Here is a 25,419-nt window from a genome sequence, read left to right as displayed (position 1 = left end):
AATATTGTCGGCGCTGTAATTTCTACAATATAAAATTATATATATAAATAAATATGGTATTACATGCATTTTTAACAGCATGTTGAATAATTTTATGGATTTAAACACACGTCCTGACAGGACCTACACGGAAGGGCTAATGGGAAAGAATCACGTGCTCTACAGCATGCAATTCTAAACTAAACTTCCGTTTTTTTCCTCGTAGATGAATGTGTTGGCTTTCCTAGCTTTAGGTGAATAATGAGTACCTATGTCAGATTCAGACATTTTGGCAGGATTGGAACTCATATGCATTCGGGTAAGAAACTAAACGGATTTCAGTTGAATGTTACTGGGTGTTCTATTGGTAACAAAACAAAAATAAAATACTTAAAAAAATGCATCTGTGTATAGTTTTACAATAAAAAGTTAACCCATGCAATGTCACTGTCACTGCATTTGTACAAACATCCACCCTTCAGTGAAGTAAAGTTAGGACTCTCATTTAGTGTCCGAGCTCTTTTATTTGTGCGCTTCCTTTTTTCTTTTCCAATCACAATACAAAAAAGGTTTATCACTGAATGAATGTTGCTAATTCCATTGTCGATGATTAGCACTGTATAACTGTACCGTTAGCTGGCACTAAACTATAATACCAAGTTTTCTGGCTATGAAGGGTATTATTTATGAGCTATTTATTTTTTTTCATATGTATCGTCTGTAATTCTTTAACTTTTTAAAATGTTTTTCAATAGGGTCAGTGTTTTTTTGTTTTTTATCCACATAACCCTAACATTTTGTACACACAATAAGACAAAGTTAGTCAACATGAAAGTATTACTAAATCTAGGTCCTTAGCATTTCTGTTTATAGCCTTGGTGTGTTCCTTCAAGATAGTACTTATAGAAATAATATTTTGTGTAGTCATAAAGGAAATATAAAAGTGAATTGTCAAGAGCATCATAATACGGATTTGATGTTGGAGGTAAAACCATATTCTCAAAACACATTGCAAACAATCTTGACTATCCCTCAACATGTTTCACAGAGTCCTCTTCATAAGGAAAAGTTTGGGGTGTACATCAATCAAATCAGTACATATGCATCAAATCAATAAAGTATATCCTCATCTACAAAAAAGGAAAAAGCACTAAAAATTGTATATAATTACCAAAAAGTTTTAAATAAATATTATATTATATAGTATTTATATGTATTTCTACAATTTTTTGGTAATTATACAATTTTTAGTGCATTTTCCTTTTTTGTAGATGGGATATCATTTATTGATTGGCAGTTTTTAGTGCCTCTTCCTTTTTGTAGGTAAATATATACTTGATTTAACACATATCTGCTGATTTGATTGATGCACATCCCGGACTTTACCCGATGAAGCAGACTTAGTGAAAGCGCATGTCTGTGAAACATATTGTGATAGTGGCAAAATTGTGCATACAGATGCTTTACCTTGTTTTTTTGTCTCTGGAGTTCCTGCTCTCTGGGTTTTAGTACATTGTGTGATGCAGAAATTAAATTTAAAGCTGGCTTACACATTGTAATGTTTTTTTTTTCTTATCTTAGTGTTTGCAGCAAGAAATGTTGGCAGATACAAAAGTAGCAAACCTGAAGACTCCCAAGAGGGCAACCCATTACTAAAATACCTTACAATGAAAATAACCGCAACTGGTCCCATAACAGTTGCAGAATATATGAGGGAAGTCTTAACAAATCCATTAAAGGTAAGAGCTGGCACTTGAAATAAATGATATATTAAAACATTGCCATATTAAAATATAAACTTATCCAAATACAAACCAAGGCACTTACTTTTATCTGGAAAAAAACAGGAAACCAACCTTGACTCAAATATAAACCTAGCTTCAAAATGCAACTGTCACTGATAACATTTAAAACAATAATCAACAGAAATGTCAATAGAATTATTGTGAATCAGTACATCCATGGTGTGGCTTAAAAAAAAAAATATATACCGTATTTTTCGGACCATAAGACGCACTTTTTTTCCCCCTAAAGTGGGGGGAAAATCAGGGTGCGTCTTATGGTCCGAATGCATATTTTTTTACTTACCTGTTTTTTTTCTTGTTTTCCCGTGCGGAAAACCTGGTGCGTCTTATAGTCCGGAGCGTCTAATGGTCCGAAAAATACGGTATTATATATATATATATATAGATATAGATATATATATAGATATATATAATGTTCTGACATTTTTACATTTTTTATGGATTTCTGTGTCTAATTCTAGATCTGTTTTTCTTCTGTTGTCTTGTTAACACAGGGTTATTATATGCATCATGACATGCTGGGAGAACATGGAGATTTTGTTACATCCCCTGAAATAAGTCAAATATTTGGAGAGGTATTTGCATGAATATGCTTTATTGTGATGTAACATCTGTTATGGATAATGATCACAGACATACTTTTTAAAAAAGTGAGTGTTAGTAAAAGATGTGTGTGAGTGATCACATTCATCTTTACACTTTGTAGTAATCATGTTCTGTCATACACAAACTATGTACCTTTGCAGTGTAAAATATAGTGTACTTCACTTTTTTTCATTATTTTTATGTCAGCACAGTTAAACCCAGCCAGGTTTGACATATTTTAAGTTGAAGTAAACCGTAACGTTTCTTGTTTGCTCAATTTAAGTATGTTAAATATATAACTGAAAGCTTTTTTTTATATATATATGCATTTAGTTTGATTACTTAAAATAAATTCTATTGCTGACATCTTCATTCTGTGTATGTTAGGGGGGGCCTGTTGCCCATAACAGGAAACATGAGCATATATTATTTCTAGATTTTGCATATCAGGAGATAATAAAAAATCATCTACAGGTCCTAAAATTATTTAAATACAACCTCAGATTAAGAACAAAACATACCATTTTACTTTTCACTTTATCACTTTTTTTTTTTAACAAACACTACCTCAAAGTACACCTTTACCACTTCCATAGGAATTAGGAGGGTAAATAGCAGCCAGATGCTGCTAATCAAATGCACTTGATTTATTGATCATCAGCAAGTGTGACCAGTTCTATAAAAACTGAAGTGTTGGCAGTGTGCTGGTCTGGATCATTCAGGTGTGTTTTAACACAATACCAAAAACGAAAGACATCAGCAATGGCAGATGATGAAAGCAAACAAGACTATTTCCAAACAACAAAGTCGATCATTCAACAGTGAGAATAATTTACAAGTGGAAAACAATCAAGCCAGTTGCCAGTCTTTCCAGGAGTGGACATTTCAGTAAATTCACTTAAGGTCAAAGAAATGGCAAAAAAAAAACAAGGAGCTACATCTCAGACTACGGACCTCAGTTAGCATATTAAGTGTAAAAGTGTAGGGTACAATTAGAAAAAAGGCTGAACAAGGTTGGCTTGTTTGACAGGGTTGTCAGGGGAAAGCCTCTCCTTTCTAAAAAGAACTTGGCAACGCAATTTAGGGTTGTAGAGTTGCAACTGAACAAACCACAAGACGTCTGGACTAACATCCTATAGACCAGTGATTTGGTATTGGTTTTGCTAGATTGGCTCTAAATTTTTTAAATAATGACCTCAATAATAACTTCATAGAAAACTAATGAAACATGACAATTAAGCAAAATTAAACTGGATATGTATACAAAATTAAATTTTTGAAATACTTTGGCCCTGATTTAATAAAGTTCTCCAAGAGGATACATTTTCATTAATAAAGCTGGGTGATCCAGCAAACCTGGAATGGAGCTGGTCCAGGATTGAAAACATTTGCTAACAAATAGCTAATGACTTTTAGGAAATCTATTCCAGGTTTGCTGGATTATCCAGCTTCACTGATGAAAGTGTACTCTCTCCAGGCTTGGAGAACTTTAATAAACCAAAGCCTTAATGTCAATATATTCTTTATTCAGTATATTTGCAGAACTAATTACAAAGCAGTAGTCTGACATCATTTGTGTAGCCCATCTGCCTTTATATCTTGTTATATTATATCTTGAACTTTTTTCTACCCCAAGTCACACCCGGGGTTACCTCTAGGGAGGTTAATCCTAACTTTATGTGTAATGGAGGGAGAATTATTTTTTCTTTGTTAACCAATGACTCGTTAATGATGTTTGTTGCACCTTTTTTCATGTTTTCCCTTGGAGGTCATGTCACTTGTTTTCAGTGATCCTGCTTTGCTCTACTATCCCACAAACAGATGAAACATGGGCACTTTGTGTATACAATTTGCTGTCCAAGTAGGAAGTTCACCATTTTTAAACCAACACATAAGGACTGTTGGTGTTAATAATAGCAAAGCTTTTGTAAGATCATTTTGATATTTTCATATCTTTCTTTGTTTTGTTGAGTGACAAATTGGAATTGATGCATAGCACTTGCCATTATGCAGTAAAACAGATTTCAAACTTCCAGTGGAAATGTCTATGAAAAGCTGCCAGTCTTCTGCTCTGTATTCTGGTACTCCCATATGGGCTAGTAGTCCAGGGATGTTACAACAGTACACAAAGTCTCCATCTTCACTGAAATATGGTGGGAGTGTCACCTCTCTTGTCCTATAAACCGTGATTTTACTTTCCAGTCTCAGACAGTTCTTTCCTTTTAGCCTGGATGCTAAAACTTTAGATGCTTGTTTTGACAGACTTATGTCACATATTAACCTCCCTAGAGGTAACCCCGAGTGTGACTCGGGGTAGAAAAAAGTTGCTAAAAGTGTTAACCCCGAGTCTAACTCGGGGTATGTAAACCTATGGAAAGGTTAGTAAATTGAGCGCTTACCTGATCCGCCGGCGTCTCATGCCGTCCATCGCCGCGATCTCTGTCTTCTTTCTTCTTCCTCCGGCCGGCTTCTGCACACGATGAGTCACCGGGGAGTTCCCGGTGACGTTGGTGCGTGTATGCGTTGCCGGCCAGGCAGGGCGGGAAATTCAAAATCCATTTGTATTGCATTCAATACAAAATAACTGTATTGAATGCAATATATTGAATTTATATGTGTAAAAGCAGTACATTGTTTTTCAAGAACATTTATTTTACAGTATATATAATAGTATGAGTATAATGTGTATTTTTAAAAAAAAATTGAAAAAATATATATTTTTTTAAATATATAGATTTTTTAAATTTATTCAATTTATGTTTTTTACATGATTTTGTGTTTCAAACTTTATAATACTCATACTATTATATTATAATGTAAAATAAATTTTTATGAAAAACAATGTACTGCTTTTAGACATATAAAACCGTAAAGAAATGAACCGCTAGGGAGGTTAAATCATTGAGCTGCTCTTGGGAGAACTGCTGGTTTGATGAAACACTTCCTTCATATTCACTTCCACTGCTAACTCCTGGATTACTCTCCAAACCCTGTATATCCTCCATGTGGGATAAAGGAATATCAGGGAAGGTACTGAACACTGGTATGGGGACATCAGCACCATGAGGCACAGGTCGTCTTGCTGATTCCAAATCAGGGTACTCCCACTTGTTTTTCTTGTAACGATTGAAACCTTTTACATTCACAGCACAAAAATAACAATCATTATAATGATTTTTGGGCTCTCACCATACCATAGGTACACCAAATTTCAAACGTTTCAGTTTTCCATTTTTCCACTGACTTAGACACTCTACACAAGTTTTGCATACCATATGGGGAGCCCAATACTTAGCCCCCTTTTTAATACCAAAATATGCAAGATATGCTTGTTTCACAAATTCTGTAATGTTTCTTCTCTGAGAATATTCACCACAAATGTAGCAAAATACATTAGGGTCATTTAAGCAACTTCTTCTTGAAGAACTCATATTTCTGTAAAAAAAAAGAAAATGTATGAAAAAAAATGAGGAAAATGAAAGTTTGCCAAAATTAATTGGCAGACCACTCTAACCAATCAGTTGGGGGTTGTCTTATACGCCCAGTATTGTACTGTTCCTTCTGCCTGTCAGATCTCGCTATTGTGCGAAAACTGAGAGGCAGAAGGAACAGTACAGTACTGGTAATTGGAGGAGGGATACAGGAGGAGGTAACAGCCTACACTGCCCCTCGCGCGCTCCACACTCCTCCTCTGCTGGAGAGCCAATCCAGGCTCACGTTCTCCTCTGTGTGCAGCTTGCTTCCCCTTGCCTCATTCTCCCCGCATAGAGCGGGGACTCAGCCGCGCCGAACATATGAAGCAAGGGGAAGCAAGCTGCAGGTAAGTACCCGGCGTATAAGACGACCCCCGACTTTGGCACAGATTTTTCGGGGTTAAAAATTCGTCTTATACGCCGGAAAATACGGTATTTGTTGTTGGTAAAATTGGCTATTCCGATTCCTGTATCACAAGAACTAGAGCCAATTCAATGAAACTGATATCATTTCTGGATTCAGCAGACCTGAAATACACTAAATATATTGAAAAATCCTTGGCAAGTTGAAAACTATTTTTTTTTGTTGAGCTGTGTAATAATTCAAAGCTGGCTTTGGAGTCCACAAAAACACAAAATTAAAAAAAAAATGAAGCACCCAATACAAATCTATCACAATACCAAAAATAGTTAACACTATTAGTTAACAGTAAAGAAATTAACATTCCCTGAATCAACAATCTATGGCAGTGATTCTCAGCTAGGGTTCCTTTTGAATTTGCTGACCACCAGTGCAAGGGGGGCAGTGTTCCACTATACACCAGCTTTTGGTCTGCTCTGAAAAAAGGCATCTTGAGTGCATTACCTACCTTTGATTCACCTCTGCTGTACATGCGTTGGACCTACTTCTTGGGGAATTTGCATAAATAAAATGAAGTGGAGGTGTAGCACACATTTCCCATACACAGGAGGCGTGCAGACCTCGATCATCCATACAAGCTCTCATTTTTCCATTAGCAGGAGCCTAGGTTGTTTCCTATGGACAGCGGCTGATACAAGGTTCCCCCTGACAATCCCAGTACAATGAGTGCCATGTCTGTCCTATCCTCTCATTTAGCACAAACACAGGCCAAAGGGAGCTGAACCATGCACACTAACCTATCCCAGTACACCTAGCATTACACAGGTCATGTGATGACTGGTAAATGCAACCTGCTGCTATCCAATGACAATGAAACCTTTCGTGTACAGGACGCACATAACAAATGTCAATAAATGTGGATGTCATTCATGCAATGTACAGCAATCCCTTTCTATGACAGAACCAATCCATAACCCGACACCAGCAATGAGCACCAACCTGATACGGAGGCAGGGTTACATCCTGAGCTCTCTGCCCTAGTAACCTGTTATGCTCTTTTCCTCCAGAAATTTGCGGAAGTGCAGAATTACCACCTTTATTTAGGTAACATGATCGACATCTTCTGAACAAAATGATCAACATCTTCCCAGTAGGGGGAAGACAGCAAAAATAATAAATACCCTCATAGGGGTTTAACCTTTCCCTGCTCTAAGCAAGACTAATAACACTGCTATAGAAAGACAAAGTGGAAATGTTTTGGTGTAATGCACAGTACCATGTTTGGTGAAAAATGAACACAATACTAAACCAAAGCAATGTTGTAAAGAAATATAGGCTAAAATTCCCATAGAACAATGTGAGAGATTGATAAATTAATTATTTATTTTGCACATTAGGTTAGATTTAAATAATTTCTAAACCTGCTAAGGACCAAATGATTTTTATTATGTCATGATAGATACAATCTTAGCATTGAAAGAGAGTGTAATTTCTTTTTCACATGACTGTACTTCCAGGGCCTTTAAAAAAGTAAAGAAATGTGCATGTATTATGAAGTTATACTACAAATGGTTTATTTTAACCCTTAAAGTGTTTTGTTTTTTAAGATGTTTATAGTTTTTAGTTTGAGTAGATAGTTAAACACAACACTAGCCTTACAACTATTGTTTTTTAAGTTCATTAGTATGTCCCTATTGGTTAAGCATTTTTTGCTCTGTGAGTATGCACTTCTGAAACACTTGTGCATTGGGGTATACTGCTATTGTAGGTCTAAGTAGGTTAATAAAGCCCAGTTTTTAGAACTGAATAAACAGAAAGACCTGAGAAGCATTCTCATGATCTAGTGTAGTGTAAATCTCTGTACATATTAAATTTTTATCACTGGATATGTTGGCATTTAAATCTGCAAAACTCTAATAATGTAAGAATAAATGCATATTCTTTATCTGCCCCTACAAAAGAGTGGCTGATGCCAGATAATGTCAGAGACTAAGGCTACGTACACATGTGCAATTGTTCTCGTCTGATAACCGGTTCAGGGCCAATATCAGACAATAATTTTACGTCTGTACAGCGCTCACTGTCCATCGTTCAAACGACCGTCCTTGCGGATCCACGGACAATGGCCAACAAATGATTCTAATAGAAGTGAAGGGGGAGAGAGGGCAGTGGGGTGCCGCTCCGTCGTTCTCCCCTTCCCCTCTACATAGAGCAGAACGGTGCTGTATGTACAGCACACGTTTATGCATCGTGCAGTCGTTAGTCATTGGAAAGGATCCTCAAAGATCCTTTCCAACGACAATGATTGCACGTGTTTACAAAGCTTTATGGATAGACTACCACTGATTCTTTTCAACAATGCTAGTCTAGCAAAGGAAAAGATCAGGTTACATCTAAACAAAATGACACTGCTAAAGCTGATAGTATCTGACCATACTAACAATCTTAATACCTCATTCTTGTTTCGATGTTGTACTAATCTTTATGGAGCTTTCTACCAATGCAAACATCAACACATTACCATTTTAGGTCTTGAATACTAAGCTGTCCTCCTATTCAAAAAAAATGCATTGTAAAGCATGCCATAACTCCCGTTAAAAAGTCTTTGTTAAAGCACTACAACAGGTACCCACTAAAAAATAATTTCACTGGAAAAAATCCGAAAAAAATCCAGTATTTTATAATTAATGTAGACCATGTAATAATGCTAAATGTGTATGTAAAAAAAAAATATGTTTTGCAATAGCTGCCTTAACTTATAATAATTATCTTTGTAACCAGGTGAATCCTTCGAGTTTTTTTTTTTCTTTTTTATAAAGTAGAGTTCTTTTTAAAGACCTTTTAGGCACAGGTGTCCATACACCTTTCATATATCAAGGGAAACAAACGTATATAACGAAACACATTTTTATACCTTAATAATTTTATCCAATTTAAATTTTTGTAACATTATCTTTTTTTGCAGCTACCACATAATCTATATTAAACATATATTTACCCACCACAGTATATACTGAACTACCACAATATATCTCCTTTATAAAATTCCACCTACAAAGGGGATATCATGTAGCAACATTATTGGTATGAACATATACAATCATTGTTCCAAAATTGCATTTGTTTATATTTGTTTATGTTTGCAATTTCAGCTAATTGGGATTTGGTGTGTCAGTGAATGGATATCAGGAGGAAAATCAAAGTCTCTTAATTTAGTGGAGCTTGGTCCTGGAAGAGGCTCACTCATGAGTGACATTTTAAGAGTGAGTAAACAGTAAATTGTTTCATTTTTTCATGTTACCATGAAACTTTCTCAGGATACAACATTTTTATCTCAAAAGTAGATTTACCTATTTTTATGTAACCACAAGCACAACTTGTACATGCATTGCTTCATATGAAAGTTTTGCCTGAGGAATTTTATGGGAAAACTAAAACTTTTCACTTTTCGTATTCTTCTTTAACCACATGTATAGGATTCTTGTTGAACAGAAAATCACTAAATCAAATAACCGAAAACTGAATATGTAAACACATCCATTGCTGGTGGTGTTTATGCATTTACGTTTTTGGTGGAGTGATCCTGTATTGTGTAATACGTAACAGCAGTTTCATACTAGTGATCAGCAGCAACATTTCTGTTGTCACCCAGATGTGAAATCCTATAATGGGGGACACATGTTTCAGTATCCACTGACTAAAAAGGGATTCACTTTCTTTTCTGTCTCCAAGATAGGAGGAAAGGAAAATCTTTCCTTTGGGGACTAGTTTGCAAAAAAAAATGTCAGAAGTTGTCCTTCATTGTGTCTTAAACATAAAAAAAAGTTTATCAATTATGATGCGGAATTAACCTCCCTGTTTTCGTTAAGGGTTGTTCCATAATATTCACATATTCTCAGAATATATTTCATATTATGACACACCTAACTGCTAATGCCTTCCTTCAGCCCTGCAACAGTTACTATCCCCTCATCACTCCTCTGTTTTTATCCTTACTCTTCTCCAGCCGTCTTTATTGGTTGGGTGGGAATGACATCCTAATATGTGCATGGCTCCCTGATATGTGCATGGGGACTACAATTTGGCACAGAAACATGCTGAGCTTGTACACTGCACTGCAAGCACTGACAGGCATACAAAAGTATCAAAATGCCAGTTGGGACTTTTTGGCAAATGTCAAATAGTGTTGCACTAGTTAATTAGATTTTGGTAGTAATGTTTTTGTTTCAAAATATTAATGGAAAACAAATATAATTACTAATACTGTTAATGAAATTAACTGCCTGTTAATGACAGACACAAAAATGAGGAAGACATGCTTATGCTCATTCATTCTTTCATTAATGTATTGTAAATAGCACTGTGATTCAGTGTGGTATGCATTTGTGACTGAGGCCCAGGTAGGGAACCTTGGGATTCTCAGTTTTATCATTTACAGATACAAGACAAAAAATGTCTTTTGTAATTGTTATCTGGATGAGGTATATGGCTATCTTTTAATATCGAATATACATATATAATTTAGTTTGCACTTGATTTACATATTTTCAGTAAATTAAGTAAGATTTTAGTATCTATTCAGAAAGGTTAGTTCCCAAAACCTTTTATCTACAAATTTCAGTGGTCTAAGGTCCTTATCATTGTAACAAGGATGAAACATTTTTTTTTTTTTTAATATTTCTGAGAACCATATATTACAAACTGTTTTTGTATATTATTTATTTTATTTTATTTTTTGCATTGTGTTTGATTGGGTGTTGTCTATTCTTTCAGGTTTTTAGTCAGTTTAAACATCTACTAAATACATGTGACATCTCAATACACCTAGTGGAAGTGAGTCCTAAATTAAGTGAAATCCAAGCACTCAACTTAACAGAAAAGAGCACTGATGCAAAATATGAAGATAGATCATCTTGTTATAAAATGGGAATAACAAAGACAGGTCTTCCAATTAACTGGTACTATAACATACAGGATGTACCCTCAGGTATTTGAGATTGCTATTTTTGTTTTAAAGTATTCATAGTATACAAATGACAATTCTTCACTGTGATAACTTTTTCCATATGTGTATAAGTATTTTTAACTGGGCAATTTGGAGTGGATTCTATTTCATAAAAAAAACTAAAACATGGGAATCTAGAGCTATAAAAAGTGGCCATACACTATGCCTTGTGCTAACTATATTTGTTAAACTCTTACTAAACAGCTTAGTTTTCTTAGGCTCCCAGGGTTCATTTACTTTAAAATACTTTCATTTCCTTTTCTTAAATGCAACTCTTCCATCCTTCCACTATTTCAGCTGACTGATATGTGGCTCTCTCCCTTCTAACAACATTGATTTATTCTATTTATTTTCAAAGTATGTATCCTAAAAAGCCTGTATCCTTTCTGCAAACAAAACACCATGCTAGCAAGTGTGTATTTTACTGTATGCAGTCAACCCTTTAACGTAGAAAAGACAACATGGTAACAGGGTATTTTTAAAGTGTATTTGAGCTAAAAAAAAAACTATTTTTTTGTACCTTTTGTTCTATTAAAAATAGCACCATGGCTTGATGGTCCTAGAAGATGTGTGCGAAAAACCTTTGTACGAGCCAGCTATTTGCAGTACCACAGCAGGTACATACAGCATCGGCTATAGGCAAAACTTAAAGCAAAGATGGGGGAAGATTCCCTCTACCCCCTCCGTGCGTTCCAATTCTTCTCAGCCCTTGATTAGGGTTTTTATCGAAGAGTCTTCTCCCGCATCCTTCTTCCTGGCAATAAAGATGGTGCCGGACCCCCCTCCTCCTCTCCAGGAATGATGGTCAGCAATGCTGAGTTCCCCGCACACAGAGGCTTCTCTACCCTCTGCAATGGATCACCATCAGTTCGCTTTCCAGCAGCTTCCTCGGACTTCTCAAGATATTCTGAGGGATCCCCAGGGAGTCCTTATTCCCTCGAAGCAGGCCCCCACTCTTCTGACATGCTGACAGCAGCTGCTCTCACACAATCCCAAGCACTGGGTACATAGTGGTTCCATTTGGCATCCTCGGCGGTCCCATACTCAGGCGAGGGATTTTGTATCCTGTCACAACATTATTTGCACAGCCTCCCTACCAAAGAAAACTTACAACTTGTGGCAGAAGGCAAAGCTACATGTCGCTCTGAAATGGGAGCTCTGCGTATAGACCTACAGTCTCTGGCGGGTAAGGTGGCCTAGATGAGGAATTACAACAAACCAAGCGACGTTGAAGCCCTCTTGCATAAAGCTCAGGAATATGACACCAAATTCAGGGAACTATTGTGCTAATTTAAAAACTTGGATTACAGGGGCCATAGGAACAACATTCAAGTCCGGGGCTTGCCAGAAGTGACCCAGGTATCTGACCTCAAACCGGTATTTCAGGCAATTTTTAATGGCATCTTAGGTTGCCCTTCCTCTTAAGGGATTAAATTTGAGTGTGCCCATTGTGCCTCACACCAACCATCAACAGCAACACAGGCTTGTGATGTTATCTGCCAACTGGCATGATTTTGAAAAAAAAAGGAAAACCATGTCAAAAGCAAGGAACGTGCGCAACCTGGAAACCGTACAGCTCTACTAAGACCTTTTGTGGCATACTCTACAACAGCATCCGCAGTTACAACTACTTCTTAAAATTCTCAAGGACAACCACATCCCTTACCGTTGAGACTTCCCCTTCAGCATTACAGTGTGGCAAGATGGTATATCTGCAACCTTATGCTTCCCAGAGGTCCTCAACGTTTTCCAAAGGTATCAGGGCAAAGTTTGCTTTAAACAATCAGGCTTGGAACCAGAGGCACACCCGCCTCAACACTCACCAACATGGCAAGTTGTCACCTTGTCACTCCTCTGTTTTTATCCTTACTTGGTTTTTCCAGGATTGAGTTCTCCAGCCATCTTTATCAGATGGGTGGGGGTGACATAGCTCCCTAATACATGCATGGGAACTACTTGCATGTGTGTCTCAAGACAAAAAGAAAAAAAGGCCTGACAGGCTTCACACTCCAGGGGGAGTTCTGGGCTGATGTGCCTGATCTTCTAAAACTTATCTAATGCAAAGCCCAATTTCCCTTGATGGAGGACATGGTACTTAAATTGAATGGTGAATTTTCGATTTGTGGAACTTGGTTTGATATTTTGTTCTATTTCATTATAACTAAATGCCTTTATTTTTAATTATAGTTTTTTTAATTTATGTGATAAACTGTATTGCCGCTTGCTTTGCATAGCTTCTGTTGTGCCCGCAGCGCATAGGAAGGACACTCTCTGCAACCCCAGGGCTTTGCTTTGGTTGGGCAGAAGGCTTTCCTCGCGTAAATATACTGTTTGGCATAGGACTACCTATATGAAGATCTGTGTGTCATGTCAAAAGTCAACTGGATGATGCAGTGTACCAGTCAATTATACTACAACAAAGACAATAAGGCAGACACCCTCCTTGCATGAAAATTGTGAGACGCACAAACCCGATTGTCTTCAATGGCCATAAAGGATGTGAAAGGGTTCCCTTTTTTTGATCCTTCCCAAACTGCATCTCGTTTTGAGGCCTACTGTGAATGATTATTTTAAACAATACACCAGGCCCAGGACTCCCCTTGAGCTTGTTTGGTGGTCAAAATAGATTCTTATTTGGCAAGTATCAAATTACCCAAGATTCCAGATGAACACTTAGAGGAGCTAAATAGACATATAATAGTGGCAGAAGTCTCCAAGGTCATTAAACAAATACTATCCAACAAAGCCCTGGGACCAGATGGCCTACCTTATCTGTATTATAAAACCTTCCTCCCTGACCTCCTGCCCTAACTTTTAGACCTATTTAATGACTTCATACAGGGTAATCCAGTTTCCCCTTCTATGCTGAATTCCCATATAACGGTTGACCCAGGCCCATTGCACTACTAAACTTAGACTAGAAGATCTTTACTAAGATACTGGCAAATCGCCTCGCTAAACTTCTCCTATCACTTGTCCAACGGGATGAGACAGGTTTCATACCATACCGACTCGACATAAACTTTAGACAACCTCCCTGATCCTTAGTCCAGATGTCAAGAAGGCTTTTGATTGTCTTAGTTGGCCTTTTATGTTTTCTATCCCCCACTGACTGGTTCTCTCAAGGCGTTTCTTTGAGAAATCCACTTTCTCTACTCCTCACCCAGGGAATCTGTTAATTTCCCATATGCTTCGTTCACGGTCATTTCAGTCAAAAACGGAAGCTGGTAGGGTTGCCCCCTCTCCCTTTATTGTTTGCCCTTTCCATAGAACCCCTCGCAACTTACATTCAAGTCAACTCAGACATACAGGGGTGCACATTCAAGGTGAACCCTTTAAAATATCACTTTATGCGGTTGACGACCTCCTCACCCTAATCCACTCAACACGCTTCCCTTTCTTTGAAGAACTTGAAGCCTGCAGGGAGCTTTCAAGCTATAAAATTGAATTCTCAGAAAACGTAGACCTTAGCCCTACATACGCCCTTCACACTGCTTTCCTCCTTGCAGGACTCATACCCATTTATGTGGAATATTTGTACTCAAATACCTGGTGGTTCAAATTACATCTACATACACCACATTATATGGTAAAAATTTCCTGCCACTGTTTCAAGAGCTCTCCGTAAATGGAACAACCATCCTCTTTCCCTATTAGGCAGGATTGCATTAATTAAAAGGATGCTCCTTCCAAAGCTACTCTATCTTTTTGATACTCCTGGTCATGGTACCAACTTGGGCTCAGAAAAAATCCAAATGTACTTCTTAATTTTTATTTGGGCATATAGATAACACAGATTAGCCAAACAAATTGTTTATTGCACCCATAGAGGCATGAGTTGACTGGGATCTGCAAATGTATTACCTTGCCACTCACTTGAGGTATCCGTCCACACACACATCCTAATGTCATGCTGTGTGTAGAGTTCCTCTCTGTCCCTTGCAGATTATATTTTGCTTGCTCTAATGGTGTTCATGAGACAAATTTGCAGACTGTAAAAGAAAATAGGACCTCCCCTCTGCAGCTTTAGCGATGACCTTGATCATCCTGACTCCTCAGATTCCAGAAAGCCTTTCAACAGCCATGTCAAAACCTTGGAGGGAAAGAGGGGTATTCCACCTTCCACACATACTGCACCTAGTGGACCGTAGAATATTGTCTTTCTCGGAATTTAAGGAAAAATATGAAACTTAAACTTCCTACTATACATTTACAGATGCGCCACTATGCTTTTTGCCTTTACCCCTCCTCCACATTTTCTGACACTGCGTCTTTTGAATTCTATGTAGGGAGAGGCCCTACTGCAAAGGTCTTATCTATTTATCAACTACTACACTCGGCACATCGCCATTCTGACAAATTTGCATACATGCTCACCTGGGAGAGAATATTGGGTTGAGCACTTGATTCAGAGACTTGGTCGGAGATCTGGGAGGCAGCATATAAAAGTTCTAAAACTTTTCTCTATGCTGTATAGAGAAAATCTGTAAAAATTATCCTTCATTGGTACCACACCCCAGAGGTTCTCAACTGATTTCCTAGTACCAGCCCTGTCTGCTGGCCTTGTGGTGACTATAGAACCAGAACATATTTTCTGGTATTGCTCTCTCATCCATGATTACTGGATTTAGGTTAATCGACTCCTCACAGATGCTACACGCCAGCAGATACCACTAGACCACTAAACTCTTTTACTGGGCTTGGGTTCATTTCCTATATCCTAGTGGTTGCCAAAATGCATATCTCCACTAAATGGAAGTCTACTCTTCCTCCTTCCATGGAAGACCTCTATAAGCGTATACAGGATGTCTGTCTAATGGAACACCTCACTGCACTGCTACACAATAAGCTGGACAAATTTTAACAGATATGGGCAGATTGGGATGATCATTATACACAGATCATAGCCTAACAGTCTCACACTGAACCTAAGGAGCCTACTCGCCTCATTCTTCATATGCTTCCCCTATTGGCCTCCCCCTGCCTATTGTTTGTTTCTACCTTAGGCACCACACTTTCTTTGATTTCTCAAGGTATCCTATAGAAGATACTAACCAGAGGTCTGTACCAATATACAGACTTGTATTGATCAAGGATTGGAACCCTAATCACTGACTGGTTGAACTGGATTTTTCAAAAGTTAACTTGCTTTGTATTATATTTACTCTTAGTGGACAATTGAATAAAGAAAAGATAGAGGGTTGAGTCTTGTAGTGTTCAGAAGACGCAAATGTTTCAGTCAGTAAGTCCCGATGTGTTTCGCCTTGTGGGCTTCCTCAGGGGAAGACTAGCAGTTTACAATACATTCAGATATACATATTTATACGTATTTCATAATCAGATACACATACAGGTGTATACATGATCCATAATGAATCTCAAGTATATATTAGTTATAGAAATCATAAGTGATTTACTAAAGCTCTAGTTTGAAAGATGGTTTAAAAAGATGTATTGGTGCATATGGTGAGTCCATAATTTGTACATACAGGTAGTAACATGAATATTATTGTGTGTGTGTATGATGTATGGAAATTAGGGTATGTGTGTGGGTAATGTATGAGAGATAGATATTGTAAGTAAATTAATCTCTTAAAAGAGCACTTACTCTGATGTGAATGTTAGGACGGGTATTTCATCCAGATATATAGTACAGGGATCATGTAGATGGGCTATTAATGCCTCTAGAGATACAATGAATTAATAGTAGTACAGTATCACATTAATCTTCATAATGGTGTATTTTACATATTCGTATGTTCATATTTACATATTTTAAAGACTGTTTTTGTTTCTGGGCATAGATACTCATTTTAATTTTCTAAGAATAAAGCTCAGCAGAAGTCATTTCCTACAACACAACTAAAATGTTTTAAATGTAATTTATTATTTATACTTAGGGGTCTATTTAAAAAACAATAAATTTACCATTCACTGAAAAATTCCCTGGCAGAACTCTTCCAGAGCCATGTGTTTCAATGAGAGCAATTGATTCTCCACCATGGAATGTTTCAGTAAATGTTAGATTCTCGGCTTTAAAAATAGAACTCTAGTATTTATTTAATTTTTAAAATATAAAAGTTTACATATGTATATGTTCTTTTTTCTTTAGGTTATACATTTTATATTGCACATGAATTTTTTGATGCTTTGCCCATACATATATTACAGGTACTAATTTACTTTCAAAAATAAAATGTTTATTAGTGTATACAATATTTCACATATACAAATTAAAATTTCATTTAACATTTTCATCAAAACTCACATTGGCCAACTGAATTGTTTCAGTCGACTGACATGGGTATTTGCAAAAGATGAGTGTAGCCAGAAAATGATTTAATATTTATGAAGACCATGAAGCTTCACAAAGTTCTTCTTAGACTTATGGGGCCTTTGCATTAGATGTTGGGGCACACATCATAAATGTTTCTTAATCTTTGAATTTAAGAGGATCGGAGCACAAGATGCCATAACCAGTTTTACAGTTTGTCATATCTTAGAGTTTCTATGCCCAGCGTATGTCCTTCAGTTCTTGCCTGATTATCAAATGGCATACTGGATGCTTTTATTATTTAATTTTCATGTCTTTCATCTGTAAGGAATCAAGGGGTTTGCTGTACAAGCACAGTTCTAAATTATGGACCCTAAATATTTCTTATAATAGAACATTGAAATGTGGTTTGGTTATTTTAATTCTGGACTAACTACCTCTGTTACCTTTTGAAAAAGAACATTGATAAGCCTGAACTTTTATGATTCTTTAGCAATCAGGTCACATCACATTTGCATTTAGAAGTTAATGCCTCCATGCTTACGTTTTGCAAGGAGTGAAACCAAACATTGATACAGGTGTACTATAGTTACATAGTAGGTTAGGTTGAATAAAGACTTAAGTCCATAAAGTTCAACCACTAGGGAAATAAACATATCCCAGATATAAAACCCTATAAGACATAGTTGGTTCAAAGAAAGGCAAAAAACTGGAAAAAAAATTATTTCCTGATTCTATGAGGCAATCGGATGTTCCCTGGATCAACAGTCTCTGTTATCTTTACTTTAAATCCTTAATACCCAGGTATAATGTGTGCTTCTAGAAAAACATCCCTTAACCTCCCTAGTGGTAACCCGATTGTGACTCAGGGTAGAAAAAAGTTGCTGAAAGTCACACTCGGGGTAGGTAAACCTATGGAAAGGTTAGTAAATACATCGCTTACCTGATCCGTCGGCCTTCTGCGTTGTCCATTGCCGCGATCCCTGTCTTCTTTCTTCTTCCTCTGGCGTCTTCTGCACATGATGAGTTACCGGGGGAGTTCCCGGTGACGTCAGTGCGTGTGTACGTTGCCAGCGGGGCGGGAAATTCAAAATCCATCTGTATTGCATTTAATACAAAATAACTATATTGAATGCAATAAATTGGATTATTATGTGTAAAAGCAGTACATTGTTTTCATGAACATTTATTTTACAGTATAATATAGTATGAGTATATTTATTTTGTTTAATATATATATGTATTTTTTTAATTTATTTATTTAATTTATTATTTTTACATGATTTTGTGTTTCAAACTTTATTATACTTATACAATTATATTATAGTGTAAAATAAATTTTCCTGAAAAACAATGTACCGCTTTTAGACATAAATCCAGGCAGAAATGTACCGCTAGGGAGGTTACAGCAATCTATAGTAGTTGCTGAAACTACTTCCTGAGGGAGCTGATTCCACATTTTCAAAGACCTTACAGTGAAGAATCTCTTCCTTATCCTGATCTTAAACTTCTTATCCTCCAGACGCAAAGAGTGCCCTCTTGTTCTTTGTAATGATCTAAAAGTGAATAACTGAGAAAAGGGTCCTCTATATTGACCATTTATATATTTATACAGGGTGATCATATCCCCCCTTAAACGTCTCTTCTCAAGGGAGAATAGATTCAGTTCAGCTAATCTCTCCTCATAGCTGAGCTCCTCTATTCCTTTTATTTGTTTAGTTGCCCTTTTCTCACTCTGTCCAATTTCACAATGTCCTTTTTGTGAACTGGTGCTCAAAACTGGACTGCATATTCCAGATACCTAAAAATACTATATTTTCATATTTTAAAAATACAGCTAAAAAATGTTTAACCATTTTTTTGCATACATACAAAATAGGCTGCATAACGCCAATCTTTACAAAAGTGGTATAATGGACAATATTAGTCACCAATAGGAATTTTAATGTAGATCATCCACATGTTACTTTATATTTAGTTCACTAGTAAATAGTAACTAAAATTTCCTTACCAACCTCTTACCTTTACAGAAAATCCAGGATGAATGGAGAGAAGTACTGATTGATGTTGATCCAGAGATTCAACACAAATTAAGATTTGTCCTCGGTTCTAGTAGTTCTCATATTGCAAAAACATTTATCAAGGTATTTATTTTTAACTTTGATGGATATATATGCTTCAGTGTATAGCATTAACAGCATACTTAAACCCACAAACAAACATTTACCATATTCCATCTTGCCTGTTCTCACATGTGCTGGCTGCATTTGATTTCATTTTTTCAAAAAGTATAGAAAATACATGTTGATCCTTCCAGATATGTAATAATATTGTCACTTGTTATGGGATATTTTATAATTAAAACTTTGTTACTTTTTTACTAAATGAGTAATCTCATCACCCTAAGGCATAGTCTACACGGACGTTTTCCTTAGCATTTAACCCGAGGCTTTAAAAGCCCATGTTTGAAATTCCCATGCATTCCAATGAGCTAATATATACCAGGACATTTCCTTGAGGCACGTTTATGAGCGTTAGCTATAACTTTGCTTGTTTAAAAAATTAAAATGCGGGGTTAACGCTGGTATCCCACGTTATCCCGCGTTATCCCACGTTTATAAGCACTTGAAACGTAAATGCGTTAAAAATGCAGGGAAATGTGGTGTAAACACTTTCCAGCGTTTTAAAGGCAAGCTTTAAAATGCTAATAAAAGTGGATAAAAAGGCATAAAAACAAAGCAGGAACTTTCACATGTGTTTTTAAAAACGTCCGTGTAGACCCAGTCTATATATAACAGAGATGAACAGTGGCAGACATGTTAGTCCTGCCTGTGTGTTAACCTTGGCTTCTTCCATAAGTACCATGAGTGAGTATACACAAAGGGATATAAAGTGTGGTATTTGCAGCATTATCAAGAAAAAAGAGGCAAGCCTTTGGTTAAGAAAAAAAAAAACATGAAATACCCACTTTATTCCTTTCTCTTGCAAGCTTTCTACCTACTATGCAATCTGTGCCAAAAACTCCTCTTTTCTGTTTGCCCTGTCATAGCGTTTCCTATGTTATCAATGTAAAACCTGCAGTCTTGCATTGTATGTGGGAAAAATGAGGGCCTCTCACATTCTGGGAGCTGAGGAATAATTTGTTATTGCTGACTGTGGATCACTTTTAAAGTTTACTTGTTACCTCACTTTCCCCTTTCCTTGTACTTCACCAGCTCATACAGCTCGTACTTCACCAGTCTTTTTTCTTACCTCAACCTGTCCTTCCTTCTGTCTCACCCAAATTCTATTACTCAACTTTTTTACAACACTTTTTTTTAATCTCTTTATGAAATGTGCTAAGGTTTCAAAATGTTCTTTTTTGAGGCTGATGAAAAAAGGAATCGTGTGGAGGTTTGTCCTGAGGCTGCTATAATCATTCAGAAGCTTGCAAGCCAAATAAAAAATTTTGGAGGAGCTGCTATCATAGCCGACTATGGACATTCAGGAAACAAGGAGGACACATTTAGAGTATGTGTATTGTTTTTTAGGTTATTTGGTCAATGACATTCCCTTTAGTAGTTATAAATCTTTGATATTAAAGTTAATTGGTGTGCCACATTTCCAGAGTTGTTTTCATGAGATATAATCTTTCAAAAATTCTGAGAACTGTAAAGCCAAGACATCCATAAAATTGATACTTCTTTAGAATATATCAGGACTACTTCTAAGGCCATGGGCCTGTTTATCTGTTTGCTTCTATAGAATATTAGCGTTGCATCTAATACCATGTGTCTCTCTAAATTTGTGAGGAGACCCATGCCAAATTAAAATCATTTACCTTCCAAATGCAATGTTGGTGTGTCTTGTTACATATTGATATTCTTTTTGGGCAGGGGCAGCATGATACTCTGCATCTCATTAGGCAGATGTAATTTCTTTTCCCAAGAAGCCTAAAAAAGTTTGACTTTACATTTCAAAAATAGAAACATAGAAAACGACAAAAAAAAGGCGCTAACACACAAAATTTTCTGATTTTGATGATTTCTATGAAAAAAAAAAAATGTGAGAAGAGACGACACTTTTTGCTAACTCTTATAAAACCAAAAGGTGAAATCCACTTTTAGATTATTCCAATAGCAGGGCTGGATACAGATTTTTCCACCCAAGGCTGCTTCGCCTTTTCATTTATCTCAATACGTTATTTTATACTGGCATACTTTTTGTAAATTTCATAGAATCATAAATCTTGGAAAGTAAAGATTTTTTCATTTGGTGGCGCTTCAAAGGGCATTCCTTGAATACCTAAAAAGTGCAGTTTGCATGTGCCTTCTTGATCCCCTAAGCTGTGAAAGCAATTACCTCCATCAACCAGATCTGCTGATTACATGGCTAATCCCCTTACATACTGTATACATTAAAGTGCTTACTAAAGTTGTTGTTACTTCATGATATTTTGTTGGCTTGTAGTGTGTCACTTTCCCCATTTGCTTTGCTATAGTTTAAATAAAAAAGGCCTAGGGTACACTAAAAAGATTATACAAGCAAAATAGGGCATATTGTGAGTGTTTTTGGCAGCACTAATAACCAACAGCATTGTTGTTAGGATCCACAGAAAGTCTTGAGGCCAGAAATTATAAACACCTGCAAGTTTCAGGGCTATTAATTGGGGTTAGGGCCAGTCATATCCCAAAGTAAAGTCAGTACCAGCAGTAAATCTCAGTAAGTGCCCAGGGCAGCAACGATAGATCCCAAACATACCCCCCCCCCCCCCCCCCCCAGTAAGCACCAGGGCCATCTTCTCCCATCTCTACTAATCAAGTGCATTTCCCTCAAGCTTTGCATTGATTTAGGGCTGGGTGGCTACCCACACAGAAGTTGCCACCACCTGTGCAATGGGGTTGCTTTTGGCAAGAGCTGCAGGGCTGCACACCACAGCAATTTGCAGCAGTAAGTTATCAGCCTTAAAGACTGGTCACTGATATATAATATGTTTATTGGGTAATGCTTTCACAAGAAAGTAAAAGAATTCTTTTTTCCTACACAGCAGTCTATAAAACGGTAATGCAGAGTTCCATAGTTAGACAATACTTGTTTTTCCAACATCTACCACCAAGATTTAGCTGCACTGACCTAATAAAACATACAATAGGTAGCAAAAACACCATTTGGCTGATGGTTTGGCAATTCATATTTTAAAGGGTGTAAGTGTGGAAACCAGGTGTCAAGTGTATTCATTCTTTTTTCTGTTTTTTTTTCTTGAAATTTTATTTCTTCACATTGCATCTTTTAAAATATTAATTTCAATAAATGTGCTTTGTATATTACACTATTGATATGTTTTGGTTCTTTGGTTGAAGTCAGTTTGTAGGGTTCTTGTTTTTATATCATTTTCATGTTTACTATTTTGTTAATGTACGTAAAACCCCCTTCCAGTAAATAGTGATCTAGCAAAGTATTCCTGTTTTTCCGTTAAGCATCCCTTGCTTCTGTTTAAAGCTGTTTAACGATGCTAGATATTTGTCACTGTAAACATTTATTTGTGATTGTCATTGGCCAAAATTTAACAACTGTCTCCAAATGTTGTGTACATCATTCAAAGCAAACCTTTTTTTTATTAACAAAAGACTTTACATTCAGAACACATCTAACTGAAATACCAGAAGGTGGGTCATATATCACTGATACATACCTACATAACTGTATTGAGTATGTATTGAGTACTTGAAGACACAGGATCTGGTAAATACGATAATGTACACTTTGAAACAAATAGTATAGTGTTTGTCTTACTTATTAGACCAAAAAATGTTCTCTTCTAATAAAATTAAAGAAAGTGCTGCTGCAAAATTTTTTGATTTGCATGTGTGTACACTTAAAATGCCTTCTTTTGAAGTTCTTTCTTACAAAAAGTGTATTTAGTAATGTTAACAAATTAAACTTCGCACATTTCTATGTAAACACAGTTGTGTTAGAAATGTTTTGTAGACTTTTTACTTTTTTTTTTTCTGGTCAGGGGTTTAGATCTCACCAGTTGCACAACGTACTTTTAGCTCCAGGAACGGCAGATCTTACAGCTGATGTAGACTTTAACTTCTTGAAAAGAATGATTGGAAACTACGTAAGCTTTTTAGGTCCAATTACACAAAGTGAGTTCTTGAGGAATATGGGAATCGATTTGCGTTTGAAGGTAAGATGAATTCAAGGTCTGGTTTACCTGTAGCAAGTGTATATTGTATAGTGTGTGTGTGTGTGTAATTGAAGCAGAAGTCACTATACTCAGGTATCATTTTAGTCAAGTACATCAGTTGTAACTACGTTCAAGTGTACTAAATGCATCAGGTGTCACTTGGACCATCTATTGTCCACAGACTCTGTTGTTGTCAGTGCCATCCTAATAATTCATATATCTTGGTATATAGGGAGAGTGGGATATAATAAAATGTATGACCTTATGTAGTTGTGCTAGACAATATGACCTCTATGATCTTCCCCCACTGTTTATATAAAAAGTTGCTAAATTGCAAGTTGCCAGTGCTTTCAGAGGCTCTGACAGCTGACCCATTCAACTTTGGCTTGTAACCCACTTTAGTTTAGTATCTATTCCATGTACATATAATTCACATTCACAGTAGTTTTCTGAAAAAATAGTTTTCTTGATACTTTTTCCACTTTTCTATATTCTTTATTTTTCTAATCAAAATTAATGGATCCTATGACAAACATCTCGGGGGCCCTATGGCAATCAAAGTTAGAATAATTCTAAAATAACATTTATGAATAATAAAATTAATTTCTTAAAATTACACTTAATATAAAATGCATTAGAGGAAATTTGTTTGGTTAACTTGTAAAGCACACCACTTTATAAATGTGCTGTGCTTTTTTCTTAATGCAATACTACTGCTTTAAAAATTGATTCATAAGTTCTATATAAGTTCTATATATCAAGAAAGTCACACTTTCTCCTAACATAAACCATCTGTTAGAAATCTTTAGCTCTGTTTGACATTATATTGGATGCATTTCTTGTTTGCCAAAGTTACTGGAACTTAGCCAGTCTATTATTTCTAATTAATTAGTCAAGGACTTTGTCTGCTATACAATTTAAAACATTTTATCAGTTAAAAATCACATTTTTGTTAGTGGTCTGATTATCAAGTTTAAACTCTATGAAATTAGCTGGGAATCCTTTTTCTTTTTTTGAATTATAATAGACAGTACTATATTTCAACTCCTATATTGTGCTGATTTATACTATAAATGTTTTATGCTTTTAGGTCCTTCTGGAAAATGCTAAGGATGCTACTACACAGCAACATTTGATAAAGAGTTATGATGTTCTCATGAATCCAAATAAAATGGGAAAACGATTTCAGTTTTTTTCTCTATTTCCCCACAGTAGACTAGAGCAAACATCCAATGTTAAATACCCCATAGCTGGGTTTACAGAATTAGAAACAAGCTAACATGGAACTACTCATTATATTGTTTGTGTCTGTTCATTTTTTTAACTAAACAAGTCATATTTGTAAAGTATTCTGTATTTAAGGCAAATATATATGTGTTGTGTATATATAATACACCTAAATAAACATTTTTCTCTTTAGTGTCATTTGTAGACTTTAAACTTTACTTTTAAAACCATTTAAATTATATAAAACTGTGTGTGTGTGTGTGTGTGTGTGTATATGTGAATGTATATTAGTTTATACCCCCTTCACTTTTTTCAGTTTTGTTATGTGGCAGCCTGTTGCTACAATTCTCTTTTTTCTTGGTAAGTTAGGGTAAGTGTCGCTATCCGGGCTCTTCTAGTTTTTCCTGATCATAGTGAATGAAGTGGTTATGTGCCAAAGCCATTTTCGTCCAATAGTTGGACTTTACAGTAGAAATTTTGGGAGGGAAAGAAAAAAGCAAGCTTTTTAAGGTACAAGTAAGAAGGTATTATATAAAAACAA

General features: G+C 36.2%; 1 protein-coding gene across 2 annotated transcripts; it reads left to right on the top strand.

Annotated features, from left to right (window-relative positions):
* The first annotated feature begins 140 nt into the window (after window positions 1-140).
* Window positions 141-25,076, top strand: NDUFAF7 (NADH:ubiquinone oxidoreductase complex assembly factor 7). 2 transcript variants are annotated; one of them, XM_072409221.1, is made up of 10 exons: window positions 141-298; window positions 1,561-1,718; window positions 2,279-2,359; window positions 9,356-9,466; window positions 10,977-11,190; window positions 17,321-17,379; window positions 19,513-19,626; window positions 20,849-20,992; window positions 23,478-23,651; window positions 24,742-25,076. In XM_072409221.1, the coding sequence occupies exons 1-10, from the start codon at window positions 241-243 to the stop codon at window positions 24,928-24,930; spliced, it is 1,302 nt and encodes a 433-aa protein (XP_072265322.1). In that variant the 5' UTR covers window positions 141-240; the 3' UTR covers window positions 24,931-25,076. The 2 variants fall into 2 exon arrangements, with proteins under 2 accessions (XP_072265322.1, XP_072265323.1); XM_072409222.1 differs by lacking the exon at window positions 20,849-20,992.
* Window positions 25,077-25,419: the final 343 nt, after the last annotated feature.

The sequence above is a fragment of the Pyxicephalus adspersus genome, chromosome 4, assembly GCF_032062135.1.
Source record: "Pyxicephalus adspersus chromosome 4, UCB_Pads_2.0, whole genome shotgun sequence".
In the NCBI taxonomy this organism is placed as follows: Eukaryota; Metazoa; Chordata; class Amphibia; order Anura; family Pyxicephalidae; genus Pyxicephalus; species Pyxicephalus adspersus.
The sequence above is the reverse complement of the archived record's forward strand: the minus strand, read 5'-3'. Positions and strand labels throughout refer to the sequence as shown.

Bases quoted from the DNA above. Each gene is read 5' to 3' on its own strand.
- NDUFAF7 (XM_072409221.1), top strand. From the start codon at position 241: ATGAGTACCTATGTCAGATTCAGACATTTTGGCAGGATTGGAACTCAT. The intron at 9,467-10,976 runs GTGAGTAAACAG...CTATTCTTTCAG, and splicing joins TCATGAGTGACATTTTAAGA to GTTTTTAGTCAGTTTAAACA. The intron at 11,191-17,320 runs GTATTTGAGATT...TTTTTTCTTTAG, and splicing joins CATACAGGATGTACCCTCAG to GTTATACATTTTATATTGCA.